At 40.2% G+C, this 26,481-nt stretch overlaps 1 protein-coding gene across 1 annotated transcript; it reads left to right on the forward strand.

Moving 5' to 3' along the window:
* The first annotated feature begins 354 nt into the window (after window positions 1-354).
* Window positions 355-26,481, forward strand: npdc1a (neural proliferation, differentiation and control, 1a). The gene is made up of 9 exons (XM_084383460.1): window positions 355-697; window positions 15,038-15,187; window positions 22,895-23,005; window positions 23,252-23,485; window positions 24,491-24,557; window positions 24,704-24,794; window positions 24,935-25,014; window positions 25,152-25,254; window positions 25,365-26,481. Exons 1-9 carry the CDS (start codon window positions 592-594, stop codon window positions 25,434-25,436), a joined length of 1,014 nt encoding a protein of 337 aa, XP_084239586.1. The 5' UTR covers window positions 355-591; the 3' UTR covers window positions 25,437-26,481.

Genomic DNA, 26,481 nt, shown 5'->3' on the forward strand with positions numbered 1-26,481 from the left:
AGCTATTATTATTATTATTATTATTTTTTTTTTCAGTTAAAACAATTAGTTTTTCTTTTTGGTGGAATCAGAAAGGAAATCAAACGTGCTTACATTTTTCTGTCAATAACATAAAATCAAAATGGCTACTTATGATAGTGTAATGAAAGTAGACTGCCACATTAGCCATAATTATGTGTATAGATTTTTTTTATTTATTTTTTTTTTTTTTAAGAAATCAACAAAATCATGTAGAAAACTGCTAGGTTAGACGTGTGTATGTTTTGTACGAGGAGACCGTGAAGGCAGCATGTCAAACACATACAGTACAGGAGCACACACGCCCCCTCCCCCCTCCTCCTCCTCCCTCCCTCCTGCCTGAAGCTCCGCTATCTTTAGCTCTGCCACGGATTACAGTACGCAGTGTGTGGACAGACTGCGCCCCGGTGCGACCCGTCCGGCTTATCGCTCCGTGTGCTTTGCGCTGACGCTCTCTCGCATTAAAAAAAAACGAAAAAAACAAAAATAACTAACATTAAGGAAAAGTCATGGGGGAATGACAACAACCTCCGTCCCCGTCTGCGGTTCTCCGTCCCCGAGAAGACCCCAAGGATGCTGCTGCTCTCTAACCCGCCGAACGGACGCCAGCACCGGGCCTCGCTGCTGCTGCTCGCCGCGGTCCTGCTCTGTGTCGTCTCTGCCAGCGCCGGCCTTCCAGGTAAATTCACAACAACTAACACACTGCACATTGTTTAATCCAGCGCCAGACAAACCAATTACCCTCGGTGGTGTAAGCTCATTTTCAAACATCCCGGGACTGTCTATCTCATCAGTTAGTGGGGCATCTTTAACTCGTGAGTTTCGTGACAAACAACAGTTGAATCTGAAAACACACCTTTAAATCCACCGAGTACATGGTTTTATTCAGTTTTTATTTACTTTTTGTAGTATTAGTAGAAGCCTGCTCGTATGGGATATCCCCTGAGTTCAGAAGGTCGTTTTTAGACAGGTTAAACTAGTAGCCCAGGTGTCTGAGTGGGTGAGAAAAGAGCACAAGGAACAAAAACAAAAATTCTCTTCCTCGTCAGGTTACTCACTGCATTTCCTTGTGTGCTCACATTTTTTATTTTGTTAATATTACACTGACAACTCAAATTGATTAGGTCAGATCTAGTTGGAGATCCACGAGGAAACAGCAATAAGAATGTTACTTGTGATTAAGAGCTGCATTTTTTTAACTTATGTATTGATTGATTTGGTTTTGCTTTGATTAGTTGATTGACCAGCACATAATATCTCAGGAGCCAATATCACAGTGAGGTAACTGAGAGTCTACAGTGTGATTTTAAAAACAATATTTAGAGGGGCACTATGTAGTTTAGAAGAAAAAAACTCAAACTCAAAATTGTAATATTGACAATATCAATGAGGTAATAATACAAACTTGGAAATATGCATTTTTTTCCATAACTGAATAAACAAGCAGTTCTCAGAGGACATTAGGGTAACCAGAACACTGTTTGAAGCTACAGAGGTGGCAGGGTCCGAAATTGTGTTTGTCCTTTACAGTCAGTTTCTTGTTTGTTTATATGGTTGTTTATGCCTAAAAAAATCAGTCAACGAAGGTCTTTCTCTTCTGATTAAAATTTCTCCCCCAAAACTACATAGTGCACCTTTAATCTTAGCAGCAGCCATGTTGTCGTGCTGTAATGCTTGTAAAAGCAAGGAACTGTGTGTACATGTTGTCTATGCTTTTATTTGAACTAACTATCTTGCTATATCATCGTCATAATCTTAATTGATTATTATTATTATTATTATGTTTTGGAAAGTGCCAGGGCTCCAGACTAACTTTTCACACTGTTTGCACTGGTGCGCCTAACTCTCTCATTTTGGTGCACCAGCACAGAATTTAGCGGCATCCAATAAAACATTTAAAGTAAGTGATATATATTTTATTAAAATATGTATTAAAATAGCTCGATATTCCAACAGTAATCACTGTTATTGAGTTTTTGGCCAGTAACCCATGTCTCTCCTCCCACTGCTCATGCAGTAAAAGAGAAAATACATTTTCTGGTGTCCCTGCCCACTTTATCCAATCAGGACAGAGAACTCCATAAAGAGGTATTTCTGCTTGTGAACGGGCAGAGAGTCCTTGATGCTATGCGTGTCGGTGATGTAGAGAGGAGGGAGAGGATTTGTAACTACTAAACGAAGAGGAATTTAGCTTAAATGACGACAGCGCTTACAGCAGCTTTAATTTTATGTCTTAACACATTATGCTAATGATTGTTAACAGGAGTAAAGCTGCCAATACATTATTTTCTTTGTTTAAATCACAGCACACGCAACAAGAAATTGTTTAAAAAATATTGAAAATGTTGAGTCCTACGACAGATTTTTTTGGCACATTTGCAACCAAAATAGTCACACCCTGGAGCCCGGGGAACAGCCATTGAGAGCTTAAAGGTCGCCCTGATACGTTACTTAATAAAATACTAGAGCATGACCAATACTTGATAATTCCGATACAGATATCAGAAAGTAAGAAATTCCGATATACAAGCAATAATCCCTCATCTGTGGTTTTCACACACTTGCGACAAACATATGTAATGGAGGCAGGATATCTTACAGTTTAAAAATAAATTTGATTTCCCAACATGACATCAGTGTACTGAAATAATGAACTTCAATTAAAAGTAAGTAATGACAAATCGCCCCAAGCATCTTTTTCTGTATTATGATATAAAGTTTTCATATCGGCACATATTGGATAAAATATATGCCAGTAGTGATAGCCCAATATTTTCTGCCAACCTAATGCCAGTCTCAATAAAATATATACAGGCTACAACATACATAGTCAATACATATATAATAAATACAAATTAACCACAAAACAAACAGTTAAAGAAAACACTGGTCCAAACCAGACAGAAGGGTCCTTAATTGAGCAAAAGGAAGCTGTAACCAACCAGAACATTTATGAAAACACAACAAATTCCCGACAAATTCATCTTTTTCTCTAATCGAGGGTCTAAGGACAGAGGATGTCGTTCACTGTACAGATTGTAAAGCCCACTGAGGCAATGTGATTGTAGATATTGAAAACATATATTTCATGCTTCTGTCAGTGTGTGTGTGTGTGTGTGTGTGTGTAATGGGTCTGCACACAGTGATTATTGTTGCTGATGTGTGCAGGGGAGATAATCTGCTTCTCGGCTTTTAACACAGAAACCCTGTGGGAGAACCAACAGCTGGACTCATGTAATGCAATCTTTAGCCTTTATCTGAGGGGCACACACACATTAACTACCCTGACCTAGACACTGACTTGTGTGAGTTTATACGTTATAATATGTAATTTTCCACCAAACCACAAACACATCCACACAATCGTTAAGTGGTTCACTCCAGCCTGCTGAACTGTGTGCATGAAATGAAAATGATGTGACGCTTAAAAAAAAAAAAGAGAGGATGTGACGCAGTGTCAGCTGTTGTTTTCCCCCGTCGGGAAAAATCCAGTAACTTTCCACTTTTCGCCACGTCACAAATCAAAATGCAAATGTCATTTTGTCCTCTCTCTGAGTGCTGAAAAACAAAATGGAAAAAGGTGGCTCGGTGACACAGAGAACTTTTACAGCGTCAGCATCGACTCATTTTGTACAAGAAGGAGACAGACACAGTTGTCAATACACTGAGTCATGTTCAGAAAAGAATATGTTTGGTGTCATCAGCAGTCGTAGGACTCTGCTTTTGTGATGCACGATTGGTTTTGACACCTGTTACATTTGAACGCAGCTTGTTCATACCAATGTGTGACAGTGTGTCAGTATGTGGGCTTTTGATTGTTGTGCCGAAATACCAAAATGAGGGAAAATAACACACTTTTTTGCTCTTGTGAAAGGAATCACATCAGATTTGAGTCATATCTATTCTACTCTTTAAGTAAATGGCACTTTATTAAAGATTGTTAAATATACTGAAGAAGCCTCGTGCAGAATCTCAAAAAGCACAGTCAGTAATTGCAGCGAGTCAGGTTTCAGGATGATTTTGCTGGAGTGTGACAACAGCATGAAGTGCATAGTAATCAGGTGGTTGATTCAGTAAACATCGCCACATCATCATGTGTAAATATGCCAGAAAGCTTTCACAGAACATTGGGTTCTTGGGATGGAAGAGATCCAAAATCTCCATAAACCCAAGTGATTACATAAAATATGTCTAGTCTGCCGGCCAAGATACAGAATTAATTACTTTAACATGCAGAATTAGTTTTATAATTCAGGCTCTGTTTGGCCCGTTGAATTAGGAATACAAGAAAAAAACATTTATTTGTCTGTTCTTGCTACTCTAATTTTAGCTTTTCACTATAGACACATCATCTTCACCTCTCAGTGTTCTTATTCAGCCTGATCATTGTTGTGCTGCCACGTTTAAATGCCAGGTTTGTCATTCACCAAACCCACATGGAACTGGTGTGATTATTATTCAGAGAGCAACTGCCCCCGGCCTTTTCTTCCACCAGGATTAAGCTTTAACGATCCATATCTTCAGTGTCACACTCCCTCTCACACACACATAGAGCTACTAGCTTTTCAATCACCTTTTTCTGCCCTGCAGCAAAATCATGTGCGTTGAAGTGGAGATTGAGAGAAATGAAAGTCAAGAGGAAGGACACATTTACACTGTCAGGGGACATGAAGACCTCTGAGTCGATGGGTTCATATGTAATGATTCGTATCATCATATGACTGGAGATTAAATCTAGCATGTGTGAGTGTGTATGCAGTGAAAAGACAAGGTATAGGTTAGATGTAGGGCTACAGCTAACGATTATTTTCTTTATCTATTGACCTGACCAGTACTGTCAAGATAAGTCGATTAAAAATGTCAATAAATAGTGAAAAAAAATGCTCATCACAATGTGCCACAGCCCAAAGTGACGTCGTCAGACAAATAAAAGCAACAGATCTTTACATTTATGAAGCTGGAACCAGCAAATGTTGAAAAATGACTGATATGATTAATCGATTATCAAAATAGTTGGACATTTACTTTCTTTCGATTGACTGTGGATTAATCGACTGATTGTTGCTTCTCTTGTTAAACAACATTTATATTTTCCTTTTGTTTAAGAGAAAATGTTGCCTTTAAACTGATTTATCAATAATAATACCAAGGCTTTGATGGGAAATCACTAAATCTCTCCTATTTTTACCTTAGTGTCATACATACATTATTGTTTATGAACTCAGTCCTGCTAGGAAGTAATTCATAAAATGCAGTTTATAGTTCAGAAGTGGTCACTCTGGTTTCAAATGGATCTGTTTTGATCTGTGTGGTCTTTGAGGGGATTTGACATAACCAGCGTTCATCATTAAGAGAGAGAGAATGCTGCCACCCAATTATATGGTGGTTACAATCATACCGAATTTACGCAACAGCCAGGAAGGACTCATAAATCTTCCCCATTGTGGTCCTTGCAGTCTCAGCTCAAGTGGTCAGTTGAGGCTCTGCTGCAGTGGCTTCTTCAAACCACCGCTCTCTCTCTCGCCGTCTTTCCCTCTTTGGCTTCTTCTTCATTTGAGAGCATACTGTTGGCTACCAGACTTCTCCAGGAAATGAGAGGCCCACAATTAATCAACTTACAGTCATTAGACGAAGCCAGACTCAGCACAGTTTCGCTGGAATGAATCATGCCATGCTCCTCCCGTTTTAGCACTACCCATAGCCATAATCGTCGAACCAGCAGTTGTGTATTTTATCAACCCAATCTTGTGATAAAAATTTACAATCAGATAACAGCCTACATAGTTTTTATGCCAGTGGTTTTGCATGCACAGGTTTGCGTTCATGTGTGGCCACAACCTTACCAAGAGCAAGTCTGTACTACATGATTTAAATAGAAGCCGCAAAAATATATGAAGCATGACTGACAGTGCTGACACGTCTTCCGTTTTGCTCATACTCAGAAACCTGTCTGCTTTAGATACCACATCCGATGCTTTCGATAATATCACACTGTTTTAAATAACCAGCTCACCTAACCTCATTTTAAAGGACCCATATTATGCTCATTTTCAGGTTCATGCTTTTATTTTGTGTATCTACTAGAAAATGTTTACATGCTTTTACATGCTTTTAACGTAAAAAAAACAAAACACATTATTTTTCTCATTTTGTCTATTACTGCAGCCAACTCAAGGCCCCCTCTGCTCTGATTGGTCAACTCTCACAGGCCTGAGCAGGCACCATGAATGTCTAATAGACCGGTAAAGATGGAATAGTGCATAGATGAGTCTCTGTGTTTGGCAGATGATGTTTAATGTCTCTGACAGCTTCTGTAGTCTCATTTAGCCACTTGTTGGCAACCGCTGATGATAAGTAAGCGCTTTATAATTCAGTTGTGGGACATTTAATGGTGTATATTATGGCTTAGAACTAGACATGTAAATATCTTAAGCCTGTGGTAACTACAGACCTTATTTCAGGCATTTAACCAAAACCCATTCACTTTGAGACAAGGGAATTGGAGGTGCTAAAATGTGAACTAATTTCCGGGTTTTAGGACTGATTACTACAGCACTCTATAGGACGCCACTCAGCCTTACCTCCAATTTTTCCAAGAGGCCGGTTGCAGTAAAGTAACAGCAAATTCCACTGTGGCACAAAAAGGCATTTTCCCCAGAGAGCAAAATTATAAAAGGGACGTCTTCAAAACTGTTGACACACACCTCAGACTTATACTATGCATATTCAGTAGGCCGCATAACCAGAAAGTAATCACAGAAGCTATAAAACTATTTTGGTGTCACTGGACTGATTGTACACCAGCTTTAGGATCACTATCTGGTTCCATGACAGTCACAGCTCGCTGTGTTTCCACATCAGCTCTGCTGGTTTTTCGATCCATGGCTGTGTTTGGGGTGTGGCTGAGGGTGGCAACTGTATAGTTGTGACATCACAATGTTACAGAAGTCCTGACAGCTCATTTGAAAGCACCCATACCGGCGTGTACATTTCTCTGTGGATTGAGCGTTTTGATACTTTCGTGGTATTAATAGAAAAAGACAGGAAATGTTACTTTGTCCAATATGGGACCTTTTAGGTAATTGTGTGCCAAAGCAGCCCAGTGATTTACATTGGTCAATCCGTTTAAAGAAAGAGTCCTTAATCGAATCAGCTCTAAAACTAATTGAATTGTTGCACCGCAGACTGAACCAGCCAGACAAACACAGTGACCAGGAAAAGGAAATTAAAAAAAACTAATTCAGGGAGCTTTTTTCGCCACCTACTTTCTGCCATTATATAAATCTCTTTAACCTTTGTTCTGTTTGCTGCAGGGTGTGCTGCTCTGCTCCACTCTAATGATAATGACACAGTAATTATCCCCTGTGTAATGGGTTACACTCATCATTGTCTGACATGGCAGAAGTTAGCGCAACAGAAAAGACAGATGACAGGCAGATATAAGGCAGAATTACATGAATGCGCCACCAGAGCAGAAAAACAAAGACTTGTTCTGCCTTGCTCTTCTACAAACTTGCATTCCATCAAGGATCAAATTCTCAAACTTTTTTCAGCCACTTCCTTTTCACCTTTATCTCTCTGCTGACGCAGCCACCCGTGTGTTTCCTGCCTCAGCATTATGGTGCGTTTATCTGTGTGGGTGCTTGCAGATGTGTGTTAAACAGGTGTCAAGTCATGCACCATTTTTCACAGAAAGAAAAAAATGTACACGTAGGAGTCATTGCATCAGAATATGGGAAACCAGCACCTACACCACACTAGAGTAGCGAAACGGATAGACAGTCGCCACGCATATAGTCATCTCATTAAGGCTCACTTCTCTGTTTCTGAGAAGTGAGGCTATCTAAATTGATGTGGCAGCTTTTGCGTCATGAAGTTAAAGACTCTGAACTGACTGAGCAATTTTCTTTGCAAAAATAAATTGGCAGTGGATTCTGAAACCCATGCTTGGCTATGTCATTTGTCAGCGTTTATCCTGGCTCAAAATCATATAAGAAGTACTTTTAATGCTTACGGCAAAGCTGAGGAACAGGGAACTCATCCAAGGTGTACAAAATGTGCACATTTTTTGTTAGAATATGCAGTTCTCCGTTGACGTATAGCTAAGCAAACATAGGATGTTTTCTTTCTGAGTCCTCAGGTCATCGCACTCTGTCAGACACGCTTATTTTATGATCACACAACGGGACTGCTGCAAACAATTCGTTTCATTATCGATTTATCGGTTGATTATTTTCTCGATTAATCGATTAGTTGTTTAAATGTCAGTCAGTGTTTCCCACAGCACAATATGGCATCTCCAGATGCCTTGTTTTGTCCACAACTAAAGATATTCAGTCTTCTGTGATAAAGGACTTAGAGTTCAGGAAATATTCACATTACTAAGCTGAGAAGAGATGTGAGGATTTTGACTGTTTTTCTGTCTGCCTCTTTATGTTCCTTAGGTCTGCTTTCTGTAATGGTGGTCAATCTTAAAATGTTTTTGGTGTGATATTAAATTCCCAGTTTTTGGCTAATCAATTATTAAAATAGATAACCGAGGCAATTCATCACACCACTTTGTCACATTTTCAAATCCTCAATCACTGCATACAAAATTGTCCCAGTTGATGAAAACAAAGCACTAGAAAACAGGCTGCGTGGCATTTGTTTGCTTTTGTCATTAGAGAGAAAGGCATGGCAAATAAAGAGGAACATAGCAGCATGGTTACACAAAAAGCCAAACTTTATCCATGTGGAAAGAAATCGTGTGGTTACATATCAAGTGAAGAGCACCAAGCAGAACTAATGTTTCCACTTGATTTGGAGTGTTTGGCTTACTTCCTGTCTGCTATTAGGCGGTCAGGAAACGCACACAATGGTATGGCCCTCCAGGCCTACCCATTTCCTACTTCCTTTCTAAATCTCTCTGTTGCATACACACACACGACACAGATCAGGGTGACATTTGTTGTATTGTATCTGTGGAACAGCTTGAAGGAGCACAAGTTAGCAGTGGCACGACAGTGTGTTCTTGTGTGAGTGTGTATGTGTGTGCGTCTGTGAGTGTAGGTGTTTAGCAGGCTGTGTGAGAATGCCTCTGTTTGCCTTTCAGTTCTTCCTGGCAGAGCTGCTGCTGAGCACACAGCCTGGCAACAGCAGCAGCAGATGGTTAGGAAAGTCATTTTTCACCCGCTCCAAGGACTACTTTCTGAGTCCCTGAGTTACATAATGTTTTTTCACACCTCCAGTGTCTTCCTTGGTACCAAACGACCTGATGTACTGCAGGAACGTGTGTGGGATTTGTTTTCTTCTGTCTTTGTCTCCCTGTCTGTCTGTTGTTTGGTATCTCTCTCCCTCTATCTCCTTGATTGAGCTCTCTAATTAGAGACAGCACTGTGTGGGAGGCACGTTGGTGCAAGGCCACCTCCTATGGTGACTTGACATTCACTTCCGTGGCTCCTTTGTGAGGCGGGTAACTAGAACATTGCTGCTTTGTCATAATAATAACCAGGATGAGCATCTTTATTGGTTCACTTTTGTGTAGAAAATGTGGCTTCTGTAAGCGTATGTTTGGTAAAATAATAACAATCAAATCTACGTTTTCTTGAGTTCACACATGTCGTTGAAATCCTTGTAATTTGGGGAATCTTAGGGTAAATAAATCAAGGAATAGACTCAGATATATAGATCTGGGTCAGTGAACGTGAAAAAACAGACATTGAAGTCCTTTGGGTATTTTTTTTTAATTGTTGTCTGTGAGTTTCTGTAAAGCCTGCTAGTTCTCCTTCTTTTGTAACAAATTAATTTTGATCTGTGTTTCAAAGTATGCCTTTTCGGGTCCTTGATTTTGAGGGAGTTGAGCCTGATAAGTGCTTGAAAAGTAGGGATCGACCAATACCAATCACCAATCAGTGTTGTGGGCAGGACATTGAGAGAGACCACAGAATGGTGACTACTGACAGAAGAAGGATGCTGCATCAAGGCCAAAGAAGCGCATAATTCATTTCATTTATTTTTATTTTCTTGTATTGATAATCAGGGAAATGTTGAAAATGCTGTCCCTCTTGAAAAGTCCTTGAATTGGATATTTTTAGGTGTGGGAAGGGATCCTCTTTACCAACTGGTTCACAGAGAGCATATTATGTCGTTATAACAAAACTGTCTTTGTGAAACTGTACGCCATTTTTGATTCATTTGACCGCAACTCTTCCCTGATTTTCACACTTTCTTATTTTTTTCTCACCCTTTTTTTCTCACAGTCGGCCTGCCGCACACATTCATAATGAAGTCGTTTTTTGCCTGGCTGTGTGTTTGCGTATGTGTGTGTGTGGGTGCTTGTGTGTGAGGAGAATAATTATCTGCATTCATGTGACTGCAATAGGTTCCACCATATTAACTTCCCACGTGATGAATAATGATGAAGTGACGACCAGAGGTGCTGAGATTCTAGCTCCATTATAATGAGAAGTGAAGACTTTTAAATACAGAACATGTTGCTTTGTCGCTTTCAGAAGAGAGATTAAATGCCACTTCACTTTTTGTCTTAGACACCAGTGATTCATTCAGCGGCATGAATTGCTTTTTTGTGCTTGATGACACATATGGTCCAGACAAATGATTCAGCCACTGAGTCTCTTGCAGTGGATTATCACATTATTGCATTAATGTCTCAGTACTCTTTGTGATACTGACGGCATAGATGTGACTTACCTATACGACAAACGGTTTCGCTGTGTCTTACACTTAAATGATAGCACACGTGAACATGCCCGGACAAAAGGCCTAAGATTTGTTCAACTCGTTTGTTGAAACGTTTTCTGTGAATATCGAAGCCCGTAATAATGCAGTGAATTAATGTAATACATGACTAATTCCTGTTTACACAAAAAATGTCTTTCAAAAAGACTGACCCTGACAAAGAGCCAGCCTTGAATCATTGTATTTGTAATATAATGAATATTATTATGAAACATTCACAGGATCAGGCCAAGCTCTTGAGGTTTGAGGCTGCACTGCTCAGCGGCACAATTAAATGCTAACTTTAGCATGTGAACATGCTCACAATGACAAGGCGAAAACGCTGATGTTTAGCAGGTATAATGTCTACAACGTTCACCAACTTAATTTAGTTTTCTTGCATGCCAGCATTTATGAAACGTCAGGGGAGTCATTAGGATTCATTGTTACCATTAATGCCATGTCCAAAATTCCATGGCAGCCTTTTAAAAAGTTTCACTTTGGACCCAACAGGTGACTGACCAACCAACATACTGACCAACATTGCCACCCTAGCACATTGCTAGCATGACTAAAAATATATTTTAATTTAGAGGTAACATGCACACATACAAAAACAACGGTACACCTGTCAAATCTTCAAAATTAGCTGATCCTCACAATAGAGAAAGGTCAAGGAGTTTGTGATGGGAATGGATTGTTTGATCTGTGACATGGGCAGTCATCTGCACAGGATCTGGGCCCAAACAGCCCTTGATCCTCAGACTGTTACTGGATCAAAGAGTCATGGAAAAAAATGGGCTCTGGAATCATTTGAAAGGGCAGGAGAAATGATGCCTCTGCATGTTTCAGATTATACCAGCAGGGTGCTGTGTTTTGAGCCTTTGCTTGGTTGAAAGTCGCAACTGAGACGATTTACCAATGTCATTGCTTACTTAAACTGGACAGCCTTAAACTAATCACAGCCAGGCTGGCTCAAATGTGAATATTAACTGTTTTTCATCATGGTATTTCTTAATTTTAGAAGTAGAATGTAACTAGCTAATGAAATGATAATCATTAGTTACGGTACTTAAAGTGTAACTAAACCCCTAGGTTTTGGCTGAGGTGCATCTGGGCTGGAAATTCAAAAAATGCCTTGATTGTGGGCGGGGCTCCAGGAGCAGTTAAGACACGTACAGTCACTCTGTGCAGCCTCCAACAGAGCCCCCCCCCCCCCTCCCACACCACCACCACTACCACACTCACACACGCAAAAACACACACAGAGGGGCGGGGCGAACAGTGGTGGCTCGTGATGTAAGCTGCCTCCAAAACGTCATCGGCCTCCATCTCAGCTAATAGCAAAATTCGATTGTAATAGCCAGGTTTCAACCCATAGAGGGCAGTCACTCTTACATTTTTACAACAAAATACACCAAATTGAATACTTTGACTAAAATGTCAAGAGTTGGACCAGAATACATCACAACACTACTTCATACTCAAATATATTTGTTTTCAGCAGAAAAAAGTGGTTTAGGGGTTTAGTTACACTTTAAGTGCCGCTGAAATAATAAGGTACTGATTGAAGTTTTTCAATTCTTTTGATCAACTCAGCTACTGAGAATATCTTTGTCTTGGGTTTCTACCAACAATAAATCTGTCCAGGAATACTGTCCATCCTTTTAAAAAGTTGTTTTGACAGCAATGTGAGAATGAAGCAAAATCTATGATAGTCATGGGACAAGCCGAGCCTTCGGCCATTGTGACAGGTTTAGGATTATTACTGGAAAGGTGCAGGCTCCCCTATCGGGCAGTTCATAATAATTAAGGAGATCAGTATCCGACTATATGTTATCAAACTTTTTCAGGTCACTCTTGTAAGGATATTCACTTATTATTCTAATAATGAATAGTCATCAAGATGAACTTATCCTGGATGCGATAAAATCTTATATCCTCCCATCCCTAGTCTGCAGTGCCTGTGTTTGGGAGTAAGAATTAAAGCTACCAGGTAGCAGCAGTAGAGTGCTAAAGAGAGACTACAGTTTCTCACAGCTGAAAAAAACACAGATTCAGTCATATTTTGAATGTGAGTGAATCTGTGTTTTATGCATTAAGTCTTTGCCCAGTCTTATTGCATGTACATGTGCACAGACATGTGCCCCAGAATTAATTTGTCGCTTACTGTACATGACTATTTCTAGTGACGATTTTTTCCTTCCACGTGGTCATGGGGTTGAAGGAGATCAATAAGAACACGTGTTAAAGATCGCACAAAGGTTTGATACCTGGAGGGTAATTAAAGGAAGGCACGTGGCACGTAAAAATAGAAGCCATGACAATTGAAGGAGGAGGAGAGAAAATAAGAAAGAGAGTGATCTGAATCAGGAATGAGGGGGCCCGAGCCGCACGTTACATTCAAAGGGATAATTTAGCTACTGGGTGGATGCAGCTGCGGCAGCAATTAAAACACAGAGGTGACAGAGTTGTTGCCTGGCCGTAGGAAAAGAAAAAGAAGGAGCGTGACTTAACAACTAATGATCAAACGCGCTCAGATTAGTTTTGGCAGTGTGATTCATAACGCTAAAAACACCCTTAGATACATGTGTCACAAAAATTAGAAACGCTCATGATCTCTCATCACCCACCCCCATCTCTTTCTGTGTCTTTGACACAAACAGAAAGGAAAACAAAGCTTCTCAGATTACACCTGCGTCACTCCACCACTCACCCCCTGAGGCCGACCAGTCAGTGACACAAGAAGATGTGGACAAGTGTGTCCACTTCCCGGATGATGATGACTCAAAATGTGTGTTTGTGTGTGTGTTTGCAGGGGTGTGTATCTGTAATGTGCATATCTTTTTTTTGTCTTGCTATCTGTGGTGTTTTCACACATGTGATGTTTGAGTTTAGTTTCAGTTAGTGTTGAGTAGTGTAGATGTTTTAAATATTAAACTCGTAAATCTTTTCAAAATGTAGTTGCATTCCAGTTCCAGTGCGTCATTTAGTATCCTATACAAAGAAATCCCTGGCTTTAATCAGCAGCAGTCTAATAATAATAATGTGTTAGTTTTCTGCATTAAAATCTCTAACAAATGTAAACTGAATTAGTAGTTTCTAGGAATTGTTAATCACAATACAAATGGGGATAAAATGTATCAATGGACGGATGGATAATAACACACTTAGCATGCGTACGTATGTGTACAAAGGTACAAAAGGCACAGCTGTGCTCCTCTTCCGTCTCCTCTTCATCTCTATAACACTCCCTGACTGCACATGTGCTCCTTCAATAACACATCTTCCCTGATATTACAGGCCTTGTTGCCATGGAGGTCACTGAGCTTTCCCCCTCAGTGATCCCCTGTCTTGCGTAATTCTCCTATGTAGCAATTGAAAATCATCAAGTTAAGAAAGGAGGAATGACGGCATTCTCTTACGAAACAGAAAAAGAAAAGAAGGTGCATGACGCGTGAGCCTCCAAGCTCAAACTGTTTTATTTCGATTTCACAAAGGGGGTTTTTACAACACTAATCTGTAGACGAGAACAACCCTGACCCCTGAGACCCATTATCCCTTAAAAATACTGGGTTCATCCTCTCTCTCCCCACCTTATATCACCTACTGTCTGTTATGCCTGTATCAACACCCACTGTGCTGTTCACCTTAAGCTGGCCTGCTGTGCAGCTTGGCTGGGCTCATTATCCGCTCTGATGGCGTCCCTGAGCTCCACCTGCCCTCTGCTACCGAACACACCTGCTGTGGTTCTGTGACCCACTTCTTCCCTTGTGTGTACCTCAAGCTGTGTGGGTGTGTTTGTGCATATATCTGAATGCTGTGTTTGGGCTCCGTTTTTGTGTCAACTTGGCAGTAATCAGGTCAAGCGATTATCTAACCTGATTGCGGGCAGTTCTGTAGTGAACGGCGGTAGATCTCTTTACTTTGGTGTAACCTGACTCAGATTGCTAAACAGGTGGGGCTCACCACATTGTGAAATGTAGAAAATTAGTCAAAGTGTACTTTTCTTACTGTCCTATCTGGCAGACCTCACCCATATGGAAGCCATGATGAGGTTAGAGCAAACACTTAAAGCTATTTTCAAAAATCCAGTAACTGATGTAATTCTGACATCAGCAGACACTCTGTCTGAGGGCAGATGTTTCTCTGAAAGGAGCTGAAGAGCTGACACATCCACTAATAAAAGGAGCAGTGGTTTTAAAGTTGAAGCATCTCTTATTGAGAGCATTTTTATAGTACTTCTTTGTGCATCACACACTCATGAAACTGTTGTTGTCCCTCTCTTTCTCCCACCCAGCACGCAATAAGTGCCCTCGCCGTATAGACTGTGCCAATGAGGGACGCCACTTCTGCAGGCCAGGCTCCTCCCACTGTGGCCCCTGCCTCTCCGTATTGGAGGAGAACGAGGAAGGACGCTGCGTGGTGAAGAAGAAGCACCATCAGCGTGGTATGAAATAATTAAAAATTCACACACAAACACACACTTTCACAATCTCAGTTCATTTAATCATGTTGCAGCTGAAATTATGGTCAGAGTAGTTTCCTCAGTCAAATTTGATGAACTGAACTGATACAGAAATAAGGGTGGTTAAAAGGAAACCTGTACCCTTATTTTCTTTAACTCATGCTGACGGACTACTTCATTCATTACATCTAACTAAAGCAAGGATTCTCAGTCTGTATATTCTTTGAATATCCAGAGAACCATTCATCAGATCTGCTTCACACTTGGCAGGTTTGTTGACGAGAACCATTTGGTGCAATTTGGGCAAGCAACATGTTCAGTATTAATATATTTAACAAGCAGTGAACACCGCTCTGTGCTGCAGCGGGGGCATGACCTCAGCTCTCTGGCTTCATGGCTCTGCAGACCGACTCACGTGACCTCATGGGGAAGCAGGCATAAACAAAATGGAGATTAGCGTGGTGCAACAACTTGCTATAGTAACGAGTTGCAGTGAGAAAAAAAAAAAAGGAGAAGGTTATAGCTAGTCTGGATAAGTGGGGAGTCACATTTTCTATTCGTCAGTGAGGACTGGAGGCAAGATTTTATGTTTCTGTCAACAGCAGTATGCTAGCTAACATTAGCCTCTTGGGTTTGAATGTTTACCGTTGCTTGGCAGCACCGTCACTGGCCCTGATGAGTCTTTCAGCAGTTCAGGAGGCTTAAGACTGGATCTGTAAACCCTTCAAATTAGCAGATCATCTGTGCTGAACAGCATGTTTTAAATGGCCACTGCACTCGTTCATATGAACACAAGTAACATGGTAATGTAAGGCAACATTACACAGAGAGTATTCACATGCTTTGGTTCCAGCTTATGAGGATTTGCTGCTTTTCTTTGTCTTATAACAATGTAAGTGAAATATTTTTGGATTTTGGACTGTTGGTTATGAAACTGGGTATTCATCACCATTTTTATAAACAAAGCCATGAATTGACTAATCGAGAAAATATTTTTTGCTGGATGAAAACAGAAAAGATTAAGCCTTACAAGAGTAAATTGAAGACGTGCTTATTATTATGCTTATTCTAATTACAACCTCAGTTCCAGTTACATAACTTGCTTAAGTTTTCAATGACAGCTACAACAATTGCTTCCCTCCAGTTATAATTGAATTATTTGAGGGCACGTAAATGTTCTGACTCACTGCTGTTTTTTTCACTGTTCTGCTTAAGATCTTCACTCGACATTCATTCTTTTTCACTGCCTCTTTTCTTTCCAGTTGATCTCTGTATCCTGCTGCCCACATCTCTCTTCCACTCCACCTCTTTCTCTCAGTTGCCTATTGATTCTGTGCTCTCCTTCTGCTCCCCTGTCAGTCTCAGTTTGATCTCTTTATTCATTCTTACTCTCACTAGCTCATGAATCTCCTCCAATTCAATCTTTTCCTGTCTAGTTCTCTTCTCTCTACATCTTTGTTTTGGTCCTCATCCCCCCTCCTGCTCCCATCCATATCTCTGACAACTGTGGTGCAGTCTGATCCTCTGTGTTTTTAATCCACCCCTGCCCCTGCTGTGTCTGCAACACACACTTGCATCACATGCATCACATGCACCGCCCCGCGCTGGCGGCTTTAATCACTTAGATGACATGCATCTCTCTCTCTTTTTCTATCTCTCTCCATCTCTCTCGCCCTTCATCTCCATCACTGAATCTAATGTCATTCGATGAAGGAGCCAAGCCGTGAAAAATAAATCTTATTTTTCTCATTTCGACGGTGTGGCATTACACTGCTGGCACGCACACCATGTTTCAAGACGGCGATGTAGAAATTAAAGAGAGAGACAGAAACATCTAGTGTTTATTTGAGCGACACTGGCTTGCTTTTGTACGAATATGTGTGTGTGTGTGTGTGTGTGTGTGTGTGTGTGTGTGTGTGTGTAACTGCGTGTATTTATGTCTGTTGGTGGGCACGTGTGTGTTCTCGGCAGGATTAATAATTTAGATGGGTCTGCGGCAGGAGAGGATACTGCACAAACTTGGCTCAAATTATTGGCGGCAGCATCAGAGGGAGAAGTAAACATAAGATGGAGATGAGTGTGAGGGCGATTTGCAGAGAGAGGTCACAATGTGCAGGAGAAGAGAGGATTTCTTCTTGCAGCACACTTGTATGATGATGAGGCCTGATCAGTTATTAGTATTTGGATGTTGGATTGTATTTGTATCTGTGTGTGACTGCATTTTCCCATATGAAGACTTTCATTTTAAAATATGTGATGCTGTCGTGTCTGTGGTGTCGTGAATCCAGCACATCCCAGGCCTCAGATAAGCTCCCTAAAGAGGTTACATAAACCCCCGAGAGACCAAAGAACACACTGATCCGCATGGGGAGCCGACCCTCTCTCGTTTTCATGCTCACATGCGCTCCTAAATACACAAAATTTGGTTTATTTGGTTTGTCAGGGGCAGCGCACATCATTAACTGCCAGGATAGTCTGGCAGCATCGGTGACTGCAAATTACTCCACTGCATTCATTCTTGTTGTCACTTTACAGGAAACGCGATGGTTGTGTTTTCAGGACAAAATAATTGTGTTCAATACAGAAATTCTGCCTCATGATTTGCTTGCATACACAATATAACTAAAACAAACCATTGTTTTGTCAGCAAGGACAGCACAACAAACCACATCTCCTTATCATCATCAGGCTGACTCACTGGATCTGCAACACAGTTGAATTTTCTGCTTTTCTACCATTTTGTAGAATAATCACAATAATTACATTAAAGCAATTTCAGGTTACATGTTTTGAGAGAATTAGATGCTGTGTGTGTCAGAAAAAACGCATATTGAATGTCTGGAGAGGAGAGAAGCAAGCAAATGTGTCCTGAGGAACAGTCCAATTGGTCCAGGATACTGCAGTCATTCTTGTCATCCTCATGAGGATAGAAAATCATGATCAATTATCAAAGAAATTGTATGACTGTAGTTGTACTCAGCTCAGTCTTTCCTTTAATGTCATTGTTCTCATGCTCACTAAATGTGGGATCACCCATTCTAGTCACTGCAGTAACACCACATCTTTTACTGCAATATAAACCAATGTTCCTCTATCTGACTTCCTCTTCTCTAAATCACACTCTTTCATATCTTGCATTCAAAATGATTAACAGTTTATCAGCTCTTCCCCGTAATACATCATTGTGCTTCTGTGGCCTTGTACTGGTTGGTCTGTTCAGGTAGTTTAATTGCCTGAAAACTGCCAGAATTCAAGGTTATTCTGCTGCCGTATTCACTCTGCATGGAGTCAGAAATGTCAAATATTTCACATACCTAATTCAGAGAGGATGAAAGTGCGCAGTAGTTGAACAGGTGAGGCAGGATGCACTTTTTATTGGAAGTAAGACCTGCTAGTGTTTGACATGAAGGTGTGCACTGCCATTGGTAAACATACAGTATGCCTTGAAGCTATGTCCTTTGTTCAGAAAGCGCACAAACAGACTGCTAATGGTATGTATTCTTTCTATGCAATTAATTTGTGTATGTGCCAAAGGCAAGGCTGTCTCCATGTAGCCCAGTGTCTTTGTCTCTTTCTATATCAATCCCACAACACATGGAACTAAATTGGACGGTTTGTTCCTCCTTTTTGCATATGCGCGTTTCAGCAAACTATAAAGAGCAGGACACTCAGCTGCTGGTTAGAACAAATATCCTGCAGCAGTTTACTTTAGTAACATGACATCACATCAATAAACTGAGTAAACTCAAAATGAAATAAACATCAGAGATAGAGAGAACTGCTTACCAGGCGCACTGCTTTTAACCAGTTAAAACAAATGGTATCACTGTCTGACATCACTGCTGTTTTATGTAAAAGTTACATTTATTTACATACAGATTTAGTTCAGTTGATGTTAATCCCATCGTTTCTAGGTCAACTTTTTACAGCTAATCAGTCAAATAGCTTCAACATAACATTCTTGTAAGTTTTTACAGTTGTGATGTAATGAGTGTGATGTTCAGCAAGCACATAATGTAGAAAGATGCAGAAATCTGTTCAAAGTAGGACTGTCAGGACTGCACGATGTGTATATTATTGCAATTGTTTTCACAGATATAACAGTTGAGATGATATAATTTTGTATTACAATTTACATTTCACAATAATCTCTGTACATTTTTTTTTACATCTGGAGAACAGGATTTTTAGGCAAGGTAATCTCTGCTGCATTTAGTTAAAAAATCTCAAATAAATCTCTTGAATTGAATTTGTACATTCTATGCTTATGTACTCTTATTTTCTCTTGAAAACTCAGATTTTTCAGATTACTTTAAAAGATATTTTTATATTTTCTACATTGTGCTGACTTTTACAAGTATTTTAAGAGTCTATGAAGTAAGTAGATACTGGAACTTGCAACTGAGCTCAGCTCTGACCAAAAGGTTTTTTTCCATTGCTGGGTGTATTCATTTTTTAATGATGGATGAAAGACAGGTGGGACTGTTTATTGAAGGTTAGAACTGTGCCAGAGAGATTTCCTGTATTGACTCAAAGCTCTGCAGTCAGCTTTGAGGAACTTTTTATAGCAGGTGGGAGGTTGACACGGTTAAAGGTGCACCACCTTACCAACTTTAGAGCTTTAGCACGGTTACATTTTAACCATGCGCCAATCAGACTTGCTGACCTTTCCTCCAAACACTGTGGAAAGAGCATGTGAATTAGAAAGATATGAAACAAGCCCAGCAGCTTGTCGACCCGACTGTCAGGTCGGCCAGAGTTTCAGAGAATTTTAGAACGACCTGAAGTCAGTATGTCTGTCTCTCTCTGTTCTGTCTGCATACTTGATGTATCACATTTCCCACTAGAGGGCAGCAGGACACATTGAGTACAAATCAATCAACTGTGGAAAGGACTGAGGACTGTTCAAAGGGAGGGGGAGGCAGAGTGCTATATTTTCCTTTACACTTTTAAGAAGTCAATGATGACATCAAGCCAAGTTTAGAAGTTTGGTTGTTCGAAATCAAGAAATTAGTTATCAATGCTGAAATTATCAATATAAATCATATAAAAATTGATCGTTTTGATGATTCAAATCATTTATTTCTCTGTTCATTTGTTTAAAAATCTTTTTGTTATTGTTTTCTGCTCTGTGCAATTTGTCACGTGTGAAATCATAGTTTTTTGCTCTGGTAAATTATATTTATGATCAATAGACTACACAATTAATTAAAACTATATAGTTACAGCCCCATTTCCTGTTTGTTTAATTAATTCAATTACACAAGTCTCATTTGAAAGCCTTTAGATTCTTCAGAGGTTTTTGTTGTGTTCCTTTACAGCGTTTGGATATATTGTACACCACGGTGCATTTTTCCATTTCCACACAAACATCAGCCCAAAATGTGGAAATAAAGTGACAAGATCTGTGAAGGATTTAAAGTCTTTATACAAGGAGAAGGGGGGCCGGAAGGCAGTGTGTGTGTGCATGCATGTTGTTTGGGGGAGGAAAGAAATGTGAATGGTTTTTAAGTGGGGAAAATAGAACGGCACAGATGTGTGTTACCCTCAATGCCTGTTGAGCTGTTTAGTGTTTGTTTGTTGTACCCAACTGCCCCCTGGGTGCTTCTCAAGGGGTTATGGGTCATTATCAAGCCGGTGACAAAACTCTCTTACACAAGGAGAGGTGTGCGTGCTTAGTCTGTGTGTGACAAACCACACACATACACACAGTTGATGCTTTTTTTAGGTGAATTATCAGCTTCAGCCTCAGTGGGGTCCTGAGGATTCCCTGTGAATAAAAACTGCTTATCTATTTATAATCATTTCCCTGCAGATTTTTTATGAATCCACACTTAAAAAAACACAATTAAATCTTTTTTTCAGTCTCCTCTAAAACTTAAACCTGTATTGGTGCATGCTCCTGGTGAGCACACGGCACGGTTGGAGCTCTCAGCCACCTGCAAAGTACAGATGGTGTATCCCGCCTCCACAGACACCTGCTACGGAGTGCACTAAATGGCCATTACTGGAGGGGGGTAAGAAAAAAACAAAGCAGGCAGTGAAAGTGCTGGCATGTCATATCATACACATTAGCTCAGCCAGATGGCAAGCCTTCTGGAGTGAAAGTGACACTGTAATCATTAATGTAATGTAGGTGGATAAAATGATGTGTTAGGGCTTTGTTTAGATTGATTTACTGGCACCCATCATTTATTATTTTTACATGGAAAACAATACACCTGTACATGCATTGGCCCAGGATGCTGGTTGGATTTTATCATGATCTGCTAAATTAGCTTTTTATCAAAGACCTTTCACTTTTTCTGCACTTTTTGTATTCTCAACTTCTTCCCTCTTGACTTGCCACCTCTCTAGCTTTGAGTGCAAATGCCTATAAATGATATTTGATATATTGCAGGCCAACTTTATAGAGGGAAATAGCACTTTGATCACCTCCATTAGCAGCGAGCTATGGATTCTATTGTGGATGTAGCAACTGAAGCCCAGTGAAGCCAAGGTTTGGCTGATTGCTCCTGCCCCCCTGCGGTGCTTCCTCCCCCGGCCACACACACACTATGGGCCCTGTCGCCCAGGAGACCCCGACCATACTGCAAGAATGTGGCTCACTGTCTGGCCGTGAGGGCTGTTAACAAGAGTTTAGTATTGTCTCCTTTTTTATCAGTCCACAAACAAACAGCACACATGGACACACTCCCTGTCCATCACTTCAGAGGCAAGACCCCGAAAAACACTTGTAGAGGTCGGGGACAGGCATGTGTACATGCTTTAACCATCTGCATGTGCTCTCTGTCACTTTCTTACGTACACACTACAGTTACACATCATTACAGCCATGAAAGTGGACAGGCCCAACCTCAAGTTTATGGGACATAAGTAGGGACAACTAAGGAAACTAGAGTTGATAAATCAATTAGTGGACTGACTGAAGGTGACTCTGCAACTATTGATAATCATGAAGTCATTTTTTCAAGCAAGAAATGCCAAGGTTGTGAGGATTTGCTGCAGATTAATCGATTAGTTGTTTGGTCTATAAAATGTCTAGAAAACGGTAAAAAAAAAGACGATCAGTATTTCCCAAAGCCAAAGATAACGTCATCAAATGTCTTGTTTTGTCCACAACCCAAAGATATTCAGTATACTGTCATAGAGGGGTAAAAAAAAAAAAAAGTCACTCAGCAGATTAGTCGGTTAACAAAATAGTCGGTTTAATAGTTAATAGTTTGTTAGTTAGGTAATAGTTTCATTGATTTTTGTAATACTTGACAACTGAATGTCCACATTTTATAGAGGATCAATTGATTTATTAATGAAAAGAATCATTAAATAGATCCTTAAACAGAAAAAAAAACCCACAGTTACTCCACTGTTTGAACATTCAGATGTTATTAATTGTCATTTTCCACATAATTTGGGCTAAATATTTGTTAACATGTCAACCTCAGCCATTGTTGATTTGCTTTGATACCTGCTTGTGATGCATATGAAGTTACTGTGGCTACTAACTGATCTGTGTGTTATTTTACAAGTGAATGTAAAGCCTTTATTGTTGCTGCGAGTGATAAAACATTTTATGAAATGTAGATTTTGATGCATTTTCTCCTTCCTCTTTTACTTCATACTTATTATAGCCAGTTGAATACATATTGCAGTTAATCAGTGAAACTTTGAATCTTGTGTGTTCTTTAGGCAAAGTGACAGTCTACCCACTCCTGGATGAAGAGATCGACTACCTTCACTCTGTCATCGAAAAACAGGAACTGACAGAGATTGAAGCACCAAAACAGCAATTACATCTTGGTAAGAACCCTGCGAGCACTAATGAGAAAGAAATATAACAATATCAGTAACAAACACTTCCTGTTTTGAGTTTAGAGATGGGGGATTTACTTCAAGCATGAAGACTGCCCTTTTACTATAGGGAGTGATTTCTTTAAAGTGATATAAGATTTAATTTTCTCCCTACATGTCCTCTAATTGACAATCATCTCCATCAGATATTGATCATGACTCTGTCGCTGTGTGTGTCTTCCTCACTGTCTCCAGCTGTCATCACCTCCCAGACAGATGTTAAAAAAAGCAGGACAGATGCCTCCAAGCAGAAACAGAAAAGCCAGGGTCGTCAGTCAGATGAAACCATGAATACCACTACTACAGCCCCCCTCCCCACACTTTCTGCCCTCCCTGAAACACCGACCCCCCAACCCAGGGCCACTGGAGTTGGGGGCCGAGCTGGTCCTATAGCTGTGCCGACACCCGGAAACGACAACATTATTGTCAGTAAGTATGATCTTAATTCCTTGACACAGTAGCAGAGCAGTAGTAGGAGAGCAGACATGGATAAGAGCAGTATTAAATAAAAGGTTTTACACATTAAAGTGAATATAAAGGTCTTGTGGAGGACTACTGCATATGTGAAAAAAGTGGTATAAAGCCTTTTGTGTCTCCAGAGGAAGCTGCATGTAATCTGATAAATTACCTCCATTGATGTCACTGAGTGTCTAAGTTGCATTGTGGGAAATGTAGGCACACAGTAACTGTGATATCTCTGGTTCCTCTGTATCGATTTTGATCATTTGTTTTTTTGTGTTAAACTGTCCATAACGACATAACTGTACATAGGAGTACAATGTTAGACCCGTGGGCTGCTTTTCAAAACCTGGCACCCACATTACCCACAATGCAACTCAGCCACTGAGTGACATCACTTGACGTCCTTGGCTTTATACTGCTCTTTTCACATATCCAGAAGTATCCCCAGGGATAGGCTTACTATTATTTGATTATCTGATGGTAAATAATTCAGGGCGTCGGAACAATAAGGGTGTAAATGTGATGGAAAATTTACTGGTAATTTAGTCTGTTTTGTTTTGTTTTGTTTGTCTACTGCCTGGTTGTTTGCAGGCAAAATTTTAGCCCTTTTGCTTTCTTTGTCCCAAGAGGACAATTCATTATTTTTATCCCTCTGTGTTCATTGCTTTAATGTTGGAAATCATTTTACCCCAGATGGCTTTAAAAACTCATAAAGAGCAAATTAGCTAAGATATAATTATATTAAGCATAGGGCTGGTTGGGCAATGTATCATTTTGTATGTTTTTTGTTATATGAGACTATATATCATCTTAGATTTTAGGTATTGTTATATCATGACATGACATAGGTGTTATCTTTACCTAATTAAGCACCCGTAGGAAATGTCTCTGCAGGATAGTCATCTGATCTCACTCAATCACTCTGCTCTGTTTCCCTTTATTTTCCACTTCTTCTTTTGCGTCGACCTGCAGTTGTGGTTTCACTGTGCGTGGTGGTTGGCACTGTGTCAGTGATCCTGGCAACTGTCTGTTTCGTCAAGTAAGTTTGAACACATACATCCATTGCATTGACTTGTTTGACCTTTAAAATCACAGCCTGCTTCAATTTGCTGTGCATATTTCATCACCTCTGAGCAGTATTGCAGGAGACTCAAGACTTGACTTTTCTCATGATGCCCCCTTCAGGTTGCAGAAAGAGTCGCGTCTAGCTCAGAAGGTGGACTACCCTGCTTTTGGAGGGGCAGGCGTGCCTGCTGCCTCAGCCAGTGGTCCCTCGGTAAGCACCTAACTGCTATTGTTAGACATTGCTTTGTTTCCATTTCTCACTTCTTCTTCTACCGTAACCACAAGATGTACGACTGAGTGCACTGTTTTCTAATGTACCATCCGCACTTCCTTCTTCTGCTTCGTCCTCAGATGGGAGATAAGACTCTGGCGCAAAGTGCCCAAATGTACCACTACCAGCATCAGAAACAGCAGATGCTCTCAATAGGAAAGTAAGTACGCCCTCTCTGTCACTCCCTCTCTTCTTCCCTTTTCCTGTCTTCATGTAGGCCTTAAATGTAAAACCACATCCTCTAACCGTGTAACCATCCTCGCCTGAATTCATGTGTTTTTTTTCTCCTTTCCGCAGTCACAAACCTGAGCAGAAAGCCCATGACAACGAGGTCACATCAGATGAGGAAGAAGTGGTGGGAGGAGACTTCACTGTATATGAGTGCCCGGGACTTGCACCAGTGAGTAAACAGACCCACACACACACACATGCACAAACACACCCACACAAAAAACTAATCATTTCTGATGTTTTCTGACTGAGAATATTTTTTTTCTTTCTTCTTGACAGACTGGAGAGATGGAAGTGAAAAACCCTCTGTTTGATGACTCGACTTTGCATTATCAGGGGAATCAGAAGTGAACGCTGAACACTTTACACACACACACACACACACACACACACACACACACTCTCACACTTACGAGCCATTTCTCTCGAAGAAACCACTTAATCTCAAACTGCATGCATAGAAATGGAGGATCCTAGCAGAGGACAAGGTGATAAAAATGATTGTTTTCCTGTTGGCCCTTTACGATATCTGCCCCATGAATTATTTTTAATACTACAAATGTGTTTTGGGTTCTTTATTAATTTATTTCGAGCATTCCTGTCTTTTAGTCCTCCTCGATCATGTCCCTTTAAGTGTTTCTACCTGTTTAAATGTTAAACTCTAATTTAAGATTTTCTCCTCCAACTTTGTTATTTTCCCATGTTTCTGCAGCTATTTCCAAAGAATGTGATACAATAGCCAACATTTGTACAACACAGACACACATACATGAACTGACAAATAGGTGCCCTCCCTTGTTTTGTTATGCATAGCTACTGTAGTGGCTAGACCACATTCCTAACAGATACCCAGCAAATGCTTCAATTCAGATCTCTGTGAACACTCTGTAAAAACTCCCCAACACAACACAAACGGTTTAGCATTGATAATGTTACCGATGGTGTTGCTGTTTTTATTTCTTGCCATATAAGCTGCACATGAAGATTTTAAGATAATAATATATAAAAATAAATCTATATATATATGAAAATGAAGTACTTGATGATGTCTGTTTGCATGGTTTGACTGTACCGTGTTTGAATCATGGCAATGCTTTGATGAATTATTCTGCCTCCTGTCTGTATGCATCCTGTTGCTGGAGGAGGAAATGTACAGGATAAGTGACTTCTGAGCACTTGGATGACATTTTTTGGAGACGGATTATACTGATGGATGTGTAGGTGGTAAATATCACTATCTGGTTTCGTCCCTCTTTCCTCTCCTTCCTCTTCAGTCCCAAGCTAACTCTGTGCTGCAAAATGTACATACGAAGAGTGAAAGTGTTCACTTTTTATAGATATTTGTACATGCAGACCAACGATTGGAATTAAAACTTTTTACCACATGTGACAATGA

Source organism: Pagrus pagrus, assembly GCF_965226575.1.
Source record: "Pagrus pagrus genome assembly, chromosome: 19".
NCBI lineage: Eukaryota > Metazoa > Chordata > Actinopteri > Spariformes > Sparidae > Pagrus > Pagrus pagrus.

Excerpts from the sequence above, each read along its gene's own strand:
- npdc1a (XM_084383460.1), top strand. The coding sequence starts at position 592 with ATGCTGCTGCTCTCTAACCCGCCGAACGGACGCCAGCACCGGGCCTCG. Across the intron at positions 698-15,037 it reads TGCCAGCGCCGGCCTTCCAG|CACGCAATAAGTGCCCTCGC; the intron begins GTAAATTCACAA and ends TCTCCCACCCAG. Across the intron at positions 23,006-23,251 it reads AAAACAGCAATTACATCTTG|CTGTCATCACCTCCCAGACA; the intron begins GTAAGAACCCTG and ends CACTGTCTCCAG.